Source organism: Vipera ursinii (genome assembly GCF_947247035.1).
Source record: "Vipera ursinii genome assembly, chromosome: 8".
NCBI classification, from domain to species: Eukaryota; Metazoa; Chordata; class Lepidosauria; order Squamata; family Viperidae; genus Vipera; species Vipera ursinii.
Window position 1 is genome coordinate 24,060,402 of NC_139519.1, and position 12,583 is coordinate 24,072,984.

Sequence of the window (12,583 nt, forward strand, 5' to 3'; positions counted from 1 at the left end):
GTGCCTGGATGACCGAATCGTCCCAGCCTGTGTGGGGAGGAGGGTCTCCTTGGCTCAGAAACAGTGGAGCCTTTGTGCCCTGCGTGTGCTAAAGGCCAACTCGAAAAGGGAGTCTTGGGGGTGGGGTTGTCCCAAAGAAGGGAAGAAGTGGCTTAGAAATAAGGGCATGAATGGAGAGAGGATGCTGCTTTAAGCAGGATAGAATAGAATAGAATAGAATAGAATAGAATAGAATAGAATAGAATAGAATAGAATAGAGTAGAGTAGAGTAGAGTAGAGTAGAGTAGAGTAGAGTAGAGTAGAGTAGAGTAGAGTAGAGTAGAGTAGAGTAGAGTAGAGTAGAGTAGCGTAGAGTAGAGTAGAGTAGAGTAGAGCAGAGCAGAGCAGAGCAGAACAGAACAGAACAGAACAGAACAGAACAGAACAGAACAGAATAGAATAGAATAGAATAGAATAGAATAGAATAGAATAGAATAGAATAGAATAGAATAGAATAGAATAGAATTGGAAGGGACCTTGGAGGTCTTCTAGTCCAGCCCCCTGCTCAAGCAGGAGAACGTATACCAATTCAGACAAATGGCTATCCAGTCTCTTCTTAAAAACTTCCAGTATTGGAGCATTTACAACTTCTGGAGGCAAGTTGCACCACTGGTTAATTGTTCTCACTGTCAGGAAATTCCTGCTTATTTCCAGGTTGCTTCTCTCTTTGCTTAGTTTCCTCCCGTCGCTCCTTGTCCTGCCCTGAAGTGCTTCAGAGAATGGCTTGACTGCCTCTTCTTTGGGGCAAGGGTCTGCCCTTCTCTGATGTGACGGCTCCATACAGACACAAGCTGTAAAAGGAGCAGAGAATTAGGACCCCGGTGCTCATTTTGAAGTCTCTGCACCCTTATTCAGTGACTTGGAGATGGCGTTATTTAGCAACCTGATCCAAATGTCCTTCCCTGCTATTTTTCCAATCTCTGGGTTGGGAATTTCATGGCACAGCTGGCTCTGCCTTTGGATAACATTAGGGGTGACAGGTTGCACAGTCAGCCAGATGTGCAGGCTGGATTTGGCATTTTTATCCCCCTACTGAGTCCTTCCCAAGACGCTGGGATGATAGGCAGAGGTTAAATTGATGTCTGAGGGCATTAAAGGTGTCCTCGTAGAATGTAAATGTTAGATAAATTGATGTAAGCCGTTCCCAGGAAAGCTGCCTTTTGCAATTCACCGATTTTGTCAGTGTTGATGCAGTGGTGCTCCAGATGTTTGGGGATTGCACCCAAGGTACCTGTCACACTGGGTGCTATTAGCTTTGCTTTCTTTTGCCAGAGTCATCCTATTTCTATTTTTATTTTGTGACTTTCTCCAGTTCTTTCTCTTTCTCTTCGATTACCATGCCAGCTGGGGAATTCTGGGAGTTGAAGTCCACCCATTTGAAGATGGCCAAATTTGGGAAACAAACCCCGATCTAAAGGGAGAAGATTTCCAGAGCGGGAAGAACTGGCTGCGTAGCCTTTCCAAATATTTGAAAATATAGTTGACGCTGAACACACACACACACACACACACACACACACACATACCGTGATGGAAAATGGCTTACAAAGCTACAGATTTTCTTCTCTCCGACCCGGTTTGTCTTCCCCAGGGAGACTGGGCTTTGTGAGATGGTTTTTAATCAGGAGGAATTGAATGACAGGACGGGACGGTTTGTGTGAACAGATGTCCCCAGCTGCTCTAGAAACTCAACAACCTCGCCACTGCATGTGGCTTTCAGCTCCTCCTACCCAAAGTGGGACTTTTGCAAGCTGGAGATGGCATTTGGACTCAGCCTGCACGGGAGAGGTTTGGGCACCGATTTGAATAGAATAGAGCTGGAAGGGACCTTGGAGGTCTTCTAGTCCAGCCCCCTGCTCAAGCAGGAGGACCTCTACCATCTCAGACCAGTGACCGTTTAGTGTCTTCTTAAAAACCTCCGGTGATGGAGCGTCCACCATTTCTGGTGGCAAGCTGTTCCACTGGTTAATTGTCCTCAGTGTCAGGAAGTTTCTCCTTAATTCCAGGTTGCTTTTCTCTTTGGTCAGTTTCCACCCATTGTTTCTTGTCCTTCCATCTGGTGCTCTGGTGAACAACCTGGCCCCCTCTGCCTTGTGGCAGCCCCTCAGATACTGGAACACGGCTATCATGTCTCCCCTATTTCTTCTTTTCATTAGACTAGCCAAACCCAAGTCCCGCAGCCGTTCTTCGTATGTTTTAGTCTCCAGGCTTTGGATCATCTTAGTTGCTCTTCTCTGAATTTCCTCCAAACTCTCAAGACCTTTTTTGTGATATGGTGACCTGGCTGCAGTGTTCCAGGGGTGGCCTCAGTCGGGTTTTATAAAGCGGTCCTAATACCTCACGTGATCTTGATTCTGTGCCTCTGTTTATATTTGGAGATGTTATATTTAGTGCATGAGACTGAGCCTCAGGCAATGAAAGCTGAGTTGGACCAAATTGGTTATGGAACTCGACCATTATCTGAGCTTGTACAATGTCATGAATTGCATGTGATCCTCGAGTTATGACCACAACTGAGCCCAAAATGTATGTTGCTAAATGAGACATTTGTTAAGTGGGTTTTGCTCCATTTCACAATCTTTCTTCCCACGGTGGTTAAGTGAATCACTGCCCTTGTGAAGCTAATAACACGGTTGTTCCGTGAATCTGGCTCCCCCATTGACTTTGCTTGTCAGAAGGTCACAAAAGGGGATCATGCGACCTCCCCCAGGATGCTGCAACAGTCATAAATACGAGTTGGTTGCTAAAGCATCCAAATTTTGATCACATGGCTCAGGGGATGCTGCAATGGTCATAAGTGTGGAAAACATTCTTAAGTCACTTTTTTAGTGCCGTTGTAACTTCAGTCACTGAACGAATCGTTGGAAGTCGAGGACTACCTGTATAAACTTAAAGTGGGCTGGATTCACACACCGCATTCAGCCGCCAGAAATGCAAGCTGGTATGGAATGTTGTATGAATGCAGCTGCAGGGGTCTTTCACAGAAATATGGTTTGTAAATCTAAGCATAGCTTCAAATGAATTCCCCCTTCCCCGATCCCATCTTTTGCCTGCATCTGGAACAGCCGGTCGAAATTGGGGGGTGGGGGTGGGGGAATGAGAAATCAAAATGTTTGCTTGCTGCAGAGTTAATCCAACCTGAAAAATCCAGCGGTGGTTTATTTGAAATTGGGCCCTGGATTCTGCACGTCCATTAGCTTCCCCCCCCCACTGCCCCCCACGCTTTATAAACAAGAATCTTGGTAGCCATGGTTAATAATCTGCAAATTCCATAAAGAAAAGAAAAAGCGATGGGGGTGAAAGAGAATCACAGGTTTGTGGGGGAGGAGTTAACATGCAACTATGCCAATTATTCGCAAAATAGGAGTGATGCTTAATTAAATTAATGTCAGTGCTTGCCTTGCCAGTTTTTGCAAAGGGGGTTGGCAGCTGGCAAACACTTTCTTCCTGGGTCCTATTGAGGAAGTTATCCCAGCAGTAGAGCTGTGGTTTTGGATTCAAAAGGGAAGAGGGAATGGCCTTGAAGGGTGGAGGAAGAGCTGCTATCAAGGCAACTGCGAGATAAGCTGGGACTGAGCCCAGGCCAAGAAAGTAACGTGAGAAAACATCTCAGCTAATTCCCTCCAAAGTTCACTATGGTTGTTGACTAAGGGCATCACATGATCCTGGGACACCTTGACCGTCATAAATAGGAACCAGTTGCCAAGCATCTGAACTATGATCATGTGACCCTGGGGATGCTGCAACGGTTGAAAGTGTGACAATCGGTCCTAAGCCACATTTTTCAGGGCCGTTGTAACTTTGAACAGTCGCTAAATGAACTGTTGTAAGTTGAGGGGCTATCTGTAGCCTTGATAGGCAGGAACCAGAATTGGAGGCGAGGAAGGAAACTAAATCTCCGTTTCCCCCATAGAAATCAATAGCAGCCAAATCGGTGTTCAAGATGGGTAGACTTCAGCTCCCAGAATTCCCCAGCCAGCATGGAATTCTGGGAGTCGAAGTCCACCCATTTTTAAAGTTCCCAAGTTTGAAAAAAACACGGATTTCAATGCTCACAAGATCGTAGTTTTCCTTTCTCTAAACTGTCTTTGCAGCCTGTTTTAGTCCTGGTTTGTTTTCTTGCTGTTTTTTTACAAGCCAACTGGTGATGGAGGAAGGAACGCCTTGATTTTCAGCCTCTTTTTCCTATCGTTATTTTCTAGCAGTTTGTGGTCTTTATTTTTCTGAGCTAGGGCGATAGAAATCTTCACCCAAACCTCGTAGGAGTTTAGTTTAGCACAGATTATGAGCTTCATGTTTGATGTAAACTTGTGAAGTCCTCCTATAAATAAGGGTTATTTTTCAACAGAACTCAAGGAGGCTGCCAGCCTTTCTTAGCAATGTTTATAAAGATGTCAGAAGTCCTACAGGCATATTTGGTGAACTCGAAGTATCTGCCAAGAAGGTTAACCCTTGATTGGGAAAAGGAACCAGGCAGGTTTCTAGCTCTCAAGGTTTGGGATGTGTGTTTTTTCTTTTCTTTAATTTTTTTCTTTTTTGGAAAGAATGAGTAACTTGGATATCACAGAGGTTTTATCAAGACTTTGGAGGGGGGGGGGAAACTGGGGTTTTGTATTACCTTTGTTAATAATGTCAAGCTATTTTAGAATTTCTCAGATGCTTCCTGCCTCAAAATGACAGGAAATGGCGTCCTTGGTTTTGGAAAGCTGTTACCAAGTGGGGCATGTTCCAGTTTCATTTTATCTCTTCTCCTTAAAAGTTCATCTTGCTTGACTTCTTAACTTCCTTCTTGAGGTACTGGTGGATCTGTGACTATTAGCATAGAAAAGCGGTTAGACTTATACACTGCTTTGCAGCGTTTTGCAGCCCTCTCTGAGGGGTTTACAGAGTCAGCCTGTTGCCCCCAATAATCTGGGTTCTCATTTTACCCACCTGGGAAGGAGGGAAGGCTGAGTCAACCTTTGAGCCAGTCGGGACCTTACCCTTATCCTTATTCAATCGTGAGTTAAAATTTCTCAACTCAGCAACTTTAAGACATCAGGACTTCAACTCCCAGAATTCCCCAGCCAGCACAGGAAATGGACTTGGACCATCCTTCCCTTAAACCAGGGTTTCTCAACTCAGCAGCTTTTAAGACGTCTAGACTTCAAGTCCCGGAATTCCCCAGGCTGGGGAATTCTGGGAGTTGAAGTCCAAGCATGCTGGCTGAAGAATTTCTGGAGCTCAACAAGTTGCTAAGGTTGAGAAACACTGAGCTGGAGGGCCTTAACTAGATTCTGGACCTCAGAAGGCAGAATGATTATCACATTAGCTTCGAGGGATCCAGATGGCTATTTGCAAAGAGAGGCTTGGAAATGAGGAGTCCCAGCACAATAAATGCATTTATCTATTAATCTGCTTGTTTGTTGGCTCCTCTGCAACCTCCCTCCCAGACAGCCCAGCCGTGCCGAAACCACACACAGCCAGTCCCTTCAACGGCACACCTTCCTGATTCTTCTCATACCAGGCGACTGGCCCGGTCCACCAGCGAGGGGCTGGTTTGAACTTTTGATCTCCAACTATTTGGATGGGAATAAAGCAAGCTGACCTTCAGTCCCTACTCTGCGGCTTGTTTGGACAGCAGCTCATAGAGATGAAGCCAAGAGGTCAGGAAAAGGAAAGCGGCCAGAGGTGCAAGAGGAACCATAGACTCCTAGGGCTGGAAGGGATCTTGGAGGTCTTCTAGTCCAACCCCCTGTTCAAGGCAGGAGTCCTTATTCCATCCCGGACAAAAGGCTGTCCAATTTCTTCTTGAAGACCTCCAGTGATGGAGCACCCACACTCTGGAAGACCAGCTATTCATTGATTGATCATTCTCCCAGTCTGGAAATTCCTCCTTTTTTCCAGGTTGAATCTCCCTCTGACTAGGTTCCATCCATTTCCTTCTCTTTTTCCTTCCTTCCTTCCTTCCTTCCTTCCTTCCTTCCTTCCTTCCTTCCTTCCTTCCTTCCTTCCTTTTCTTCCTTTCCTCCCTGCCTTTCTCCCTCCCTCCCTCCCTCCCTCCCTCCCTCCCTTCCTTCCTTCTACAATTATAGGGCTGGAAAGGACTCTAAGGGGTCTCATAGTCCCACCCCCTGACCAAGGGAGGAGTCTTTATTCCATCCTGGACAAATAATTGTCTAATCTCTTCTTGAAAACCTCCAGTGATGGAACACCCACAACTCCAGGAGGCAAGTCATTCCACCAATTAATCATTCTTATTATCATGAAATTCCTCCTTTTATCCAGGTTGAATCTCCCTCTGGCTTCCACCTGGAAATCCTGGCACTCCCGGGATTGCCACTCCTATGACTCGTGCCCTGGTGTAGGAACAGTCTCCAGCCCTGTCCAAGAGTCTTCAAAAACTGTATTGCAGCTAATAAATATATAAGCTTTGGAGCAGCACAGAGCTCTTTGCTCAAGGCAGCTACTCTCCGTCATGTGCAGATGCTGTGATTCCCTCCCCAGAGCTTCAAAGGAGTCGTTGCCGCCTTGCTAATCATAATGAAGTAAAAAAAACATATTAAATATGCAGGCAGGTCTCAAGGAAACCATACTGAAATAAACGATCAAATTAATTGGATGACATTTCAACTGCACTGAAATCTCACTAAAGGCCAATTTAGGCTTCGTCCTAAATTGCAAATGGACCTTTGCAAACCACTCCAAAGGTTGCATGCTCTTCCTATTCAAATCCTGCTTAAACTGGGTCTGCTGGTGCCTTTGAAATGGCTTTCCATGACCTCAGGTAGTCTTGCTCTCCTTGATGCCTCCTCAGATCCAGTTGCCTTTCACGAGGGATCTCGAAGGACCCGAGGAAGTGTTTGCCTTGAAAAGATCCCAGAACCAGAACAACAGGGTTGAAAGAGACCCTGGAGGTCTTCTAGTCCAACCCCCCTGCTCAGTCAGGAAACCCTGTACCGTTTCAGACAAGTGGCTGTCTAGTGTCTTCTTAAAAGCCTCCCACAAGTAATTATCTAATCTATTCTCGAAAACTTCCAGTGATGCAGCACCCAGAACTTCTGGAAGCAAGTCTTTCCACTGAGTAATTGTTCTGTCAGGAAGTTTCTTCTTAGTTCCAGGTTGCTTCTTTTCTTGATTAGGTCCCATGCATTGCTTCATGTCCTGCCTTCAGGTGCTTTGGAGAATAGCTTGACACACACATACCCTTCTTTGTGGCAGCCCCTGGGATATTGGAAGACTGCTATCGTGTCTCCCCTAGTCCATCTATTCATTAAACCAGACATACCCAATTCCAGCAGCCGCTCTTCATACATTTTAGCCTCCAGCCCCCTAATCATCTTTGTTGCTCTTCTCTGCACACCCAGCTGCAATTCAAAGCTTCTTTTTCGGTCCCCGATTCCACTCGCTGCCAAACTAGATTTGCACCAGCCTCTGGGCCAAAGGAACAGGCTGGCGTCTGGCATCTATCTTAGCCTAGTGAAGCCATTTCAAGCCTTTAATCTCATTTGGAAATGGGGGGGGGATGGAATTCGTCGTTTCTGATGAATCATCTGAAGCTAAATCACTCTGAACGGAGGGAACAAAAAGCTTAGACTGCAAGGGCAGATCGGAAACGTCCTTCTGGAGAAGGTTTTGATGAAGACTCACGTTCCACAGAAACCCGGTTCTCCTAAAGTAGGGCAAGGGTGGCTAAGATGACCTTTGCTCGCTGAACCTGGAGTAGCAGCTTCCTTTCAAGGTGCACGTAAAGTGGTCCCCATACGTGTAAATAGAGGGAGTATTACCTGCCCGTAAGAAAGCTTAAAGATAATATACAAGGCTACAGATGTTTTGAACAGACCAAACCAGTTGAGTGTCTCCAAAACAGGAAAAGATTTGACTGACCCTCCAATTTAAGAAAGCACAGAGGCTTAATGGTACAAACTGGTCTGTTATAAGTTAACCGGAAGGGCACTTCCAGTCCAAATGTTCTGTCTCCTACAGATCTTCTTGAGGTCCCCTAAAAATGATTACATATTATTTGCTGAGGTTACTCAGTTGCAGATTAGCCTGTTGGCTTCTCGTTCTAAGATTAAACTGCGTTGTGACTGCTTTAAAGGATGAGTTTCCCTCTGTTAATCCAGGAGGAGCTTCCAGGGATGGTTGGAACTGACTGACATCTTGCAGTTCTCCTAAGGTCACAAAGGAATCCCAGCCTGGTGGTCTGGCCTGGTGCACACCAAGACTTCTTCTTTGCACATAAAACCTGGAGATGAATCGAGAGGTCAACTGTGTCCATTTGGGGACTCCTTCCTCCTGTTTCCCCCCCCTCTCTATTTTTCAGACTCCATTTTTCAAATTGTCAGCGGTTCCCTTCATTCCCTTTTCTTCCCTCTGCAGCTGGCGCATCTGAGGTCAAGACAAGGAAGCCATCGGGAACAAAGCGGACGGCTCATTTCTCAAAAAAAAAAAGGAGTGGAAGAGGTGAATCCATGATAAAATGTGAAAGAAATATTACGGATTCTCCCAGGCATTAGTGATCTGGTTGCTGGGGGAGGCACATCTGTTTTAAATCTGCCGGTGATGATCCTGTTATAGATGTTAGTCTTGGAGAAGAGTGGAGTTGAAGGAGAGCAAAGATTTTCTTCCAAGTTAGCGCCTCTTTTCAAATTTGCTCTTGAGTTGGAAGGAAGAGCGGTGCTCAGAAACACAGAGGGATTCAACCTTAGGTCTCCTTTTGGAGGAAAAAAAAGTCCAAACAGTTTGCACAATGAATTTGGAAAGCCAGGTTGTTCCTCTAAAGACAGAGTCCTCCTCGAATTTGGGGGAAGGCCAGCTGGGTCTTCGTCCCCACCTTAAGACTGGTAGATATCTTCTTTGATCTCTAGTCTTTCTGGATTGAAGAGGAAAGGCAGAGAAGGCAGGAGACCCAATCATGACAATATCACATGGGAACTCACTTGGCTGCAATAGTTGAACGGTCAACTCTCCCGTCAGTTGTGCTTCCCTAGTGAAGTCTGCCTCCAGGTTGATGGGGGCCATCAGAGGTGTCACCCAGAGGCTACTGGTCATTACATTATGGCCTTTAACTAGCTCTGATCAACATTGGTTTATATTATCTTGTGAGTTGCTGGTAAAACACATGGCCGACCCAAATTCTGCTTTGGGGCTTCCCAGACGCCGGACAGTTGTGACCATCTAGATCAGGGGTAGACAACCTTGGCTCTTTTATGACTCATGGACTTGAACTCCCAGAATCAGGAATTCTGGGAGTTGAAGTCCATGAGTCATAAAAGAACCAAGGTTGCCTACCCCTGATCTACAGTAGATCAGTGATGGTGCTCAGCAACTTTAAGATGCATGAACTCCACTTCCCAGTATTCTGGGTGCTGAATTCCACACACAGTAAAGTTGTTGGGGTTGGGAAACCCTGATGGAACTTTTGCTCCGGAGGGTCCACGAGACAAGAGGAAACCATGTGAGACGTGATACACATTAAAAACAGGTGGCACTTCGATTGGTATCGTCCCGGCTCTCATCTTGCCTTGCAGACAACCCTGGATCACGCCTCTCATCTGTCGCTTAGCCGCTTGAGTGGGTGCAAATAAATGGGAGGTTACAGCAAGTCAGAAGGTTGTTTGTCTCAGGTTAACAGACTGCGGGAAACAGGCCCAGGGGACGATAGTGATGTTTATGGATCCTGGTATCTTCCTGCTCAGCAGAAATGTGTGTTTAACACAAACAAACCTACTTGGGATCAGAAGGAGAGAAAGGAGGCAACAGGGCAAAGAGCCAGTGCTTGCAAAATTGCTCAATTCTGTGAAGACCAGCTATTATTCTATGCTTGTTTATAACGCCAAGCCAGCTCTCCTGTACAGACCCTAGAAAACCAGGGCAGGTTGTCTGCAATAAGACGGAATTAAGGTTTCAAAGACCCATTTCCTTGCAAGTTACAGTGAGAACCCTTTTTCTGCTGCTGGAGAAGGAACAGGATGGTGTCTTGCTAAGAGTGCATGCACTAGCAAGCTCGGTGGTGCGGTGCTGCAGCGTTGCACGTGGCTGAAGCACGAATGAGCCAAGCTGCCTTCCCTCTGAAAATCCCCTCCTGCCGTGAACTCTTACATTGCTTTTCTGTTTTTCTGAGAATCTGTTTGGGGAGTGGAGCGGTGCATACCTGAACGCCATGTGTTTGTACTAACCCTGGAAGCTCTGGAAAAATCCCCACTGAACTGGAGAAAAACATCAGTCCAGACGGTGCAGAGAGAGGCGGAAAGAGTTGCACAAAACTCAGCTCCCGGGCATAGTTTTTTTCCAGCTTTCTTAGGAAATCAGGAGGGTCTGCCATACAAAATCCCTTCTGCTCTTCACTTTATTGAACAAGGTCCACAAACTGCACCAGCTGCAGTCTGCTTAACCATGTTTCCTTGAACAAGCTACAAGGGGCCAAATTCATGTACCAGGTGGTCCTGGTTTAGCAGCCACAGTCCGTGTGAACAAATTGGTCGTCAAGCGGAGCAGTTGCTAAGTGAAATGGCAACTGTACTTGTGATTCAGCTTTCCTTAGTTTTACAGATCTGGGGAGGTCGCCAATGCCAGGATTGGTCACAAAGGTCCTTTTTCAGCGCTGTTGTAATTGCAATTGCTAAATGAGGCAGACACTAAACGAGGACTGCCCGTTTGAGCTCTGAATTGTGGATTGCAACTCACAGATTCAGAGATGACGCCTAAGCCAAAGCCAAAGCCAACTCCAGCCCAGAGGGGTTGGCGTAGAATAACTGAAAAGAGGATAGGGGTGGATTCTCTCTCTCTCTCTCTATCTCTCTCTCTCTCTCTCTCTCTCTCTCTCTCTCTCTCTCTCTCTCTCTCTCTCTCTCTCTCTCTGAAAGACAGAGAGAGGGAAGGAAGAAGGGAGAGATTCTTAGCAAGAGAAAACATTTCAGAGGTTGACAGCAGCAGAGATGTTTGCTGAAACAGTATTGAAACTGCTTTTGTTCAATAGTGGACATGGGGCAGAACAGCAGCGTCCCCAAAGAGGGTGGGGGTTTTCACCCCTTCCAAACCACAGCGGGACAGTAAACAGGGTAACCCGTCAGCCAGGAGAAGGCTGTCCAGGTTTCTCCCTCAGCTAGGACTCCCTGCAGCATCTCCTACCTATCATCTCTTATCTATCTATCAATCAGCTATCACCTATCTCCTATCTACCTATCATCTATCTATCTATCTATCTATCTATCTATCTATCTATCTATCTCCTATCATCTATTTTTCTTTCTCTATATCTGTCAATCACATTTAAGTACCGCCCATCTTGCTCTCAGAGGGACTGCACAGGTAAGTCGACTTACGGCCATTTGTTTAATGACCATTCAAACGTCATTGAAAAGAGTGACTTACAACTAGTCCTAACACCTATGACCATTGCAGCATCCCCTACGCTCACCCAATCAAAATTTGGGCTCCTGGCAAAGGGCTGCCCTTGCTCACCTTGTGGGCAAGTGAGAAACTCCCCCACAGAGAAGAGGCTAAAAGGAGGAGGCAGAGCCCTGCAAGTGCACATTTGGGGGGGCACATGCCAGAATCTAACCAGCCCCCTTTTCACAGGATACGACTTATTTGGGAGTTTCAATTTTGATTAGATGTCCACTCAGTGAGGCAGGATGCGGCAAAGCTCCCCAAGGATGTCAGGTCACACCTGGACCCGGGACTGCTGATTTTTGGTGTGGGGGGGACCCCTGCTTTTACCCCACCCAGACGATGCTCCTGCACTGGCCCTATTGGGACCCCCGCTGCTCCCTCGCCTTCCCTGTCCCAGGGGGAATTCCGGCTTTTCTCTTTTTTTTGTCCGGAAAAACTGAAGCGGGCGCCCTGAGTGGCCCTTGCCGGCTCCGCTGCGCGCATCTGCCAGGGAGGACGGCCAGATGCGCCCGCATCTGCATCCCGGCAGCCGGGAAGCCTGGCGGGCTCGACCGCGACCTGCTCCCATCCGGCTGCTTTTCCGCGCCGGTGCAGCCCCCCCTCGGGAATGGGGGGCGGTGGCCGGGGTGCCCCCCTCGGAGCGGCCCCTCCCCTCGCCCGTGACGTCAGCCGCCGGGCTCCAGCTCCCCGGCTCCTGGCCGCAGTCGGAGTCCGGGCACGGTGCGGGCGACCATGAGCTGCGGACGGCTGCGATCCCTGGTGCTGGGCTGCCTCCTGCTCGCCAGCTACTGCGGCAGAGGTGAGCGGGGGCGCCCCGGGCGGGACGGGAGGCTGGCACCCCCAGACCCCCGGCACGATGGAGCCCCCTGCCCCGGGGTTGCCACGAGCGAGGGCTGCCGGTGTCGCAGCGCGCGTTTTGCGCTCTCCGACCCCGGCGCGGCTCCTTTACCCCGGCGCTGAGGGGGGGGCGGCTCCCGGACAGTTCCAGGCGAGCCCGGGAAGGCGCCTGCCTGGTCAGGAGGTGCCCAGCTCGGAAGGTGTCTGTGTGTGGGGGGGGGTGCCCGGCTTGCCTGCCCGGGAAGGCTTTGGCTGGGCAGGGCGCGCGAGTCCCACCCGGTGCCGAGAAGCGGGGCGCCTTTCGCGCTCTCCGCCTGCACGGTTGGAGAAC

The 12,583-nt window shown here is 48.0% G+C and overlaps 2 protein-coding genes across 2 annotated transcripts in view; both read left to right on the plus strand.

Moving 5' to 3' along the window:
- Positions 1-12,583, plus strand: part of DRC12 (dynein regulatory complex subunit 12 homolog) — a 204,505-nt gene that overhangs the window by 123,360 nt on the left and 68,562 nt on the right. The window lies entirely within an intron of this gene.
- Positions 12,115-12,583, plus strand: part of MCAM (melanoma cell adhesion molecule) — a 28,544-nt gene continuing 28,075 nt past the window's right edge. The window contains exon 1 of the mRNA XM_083368775.1: positions 12,115-12,214. Coding sequence (XP_083224901.1) covers positions 12,148-12,214 — 67 coding nt within the window. The 5' untranslated portion in view covers positions 12,115-12,147. The remainder of the gene's footprint in view (positions 12,215-12,583) is intronic.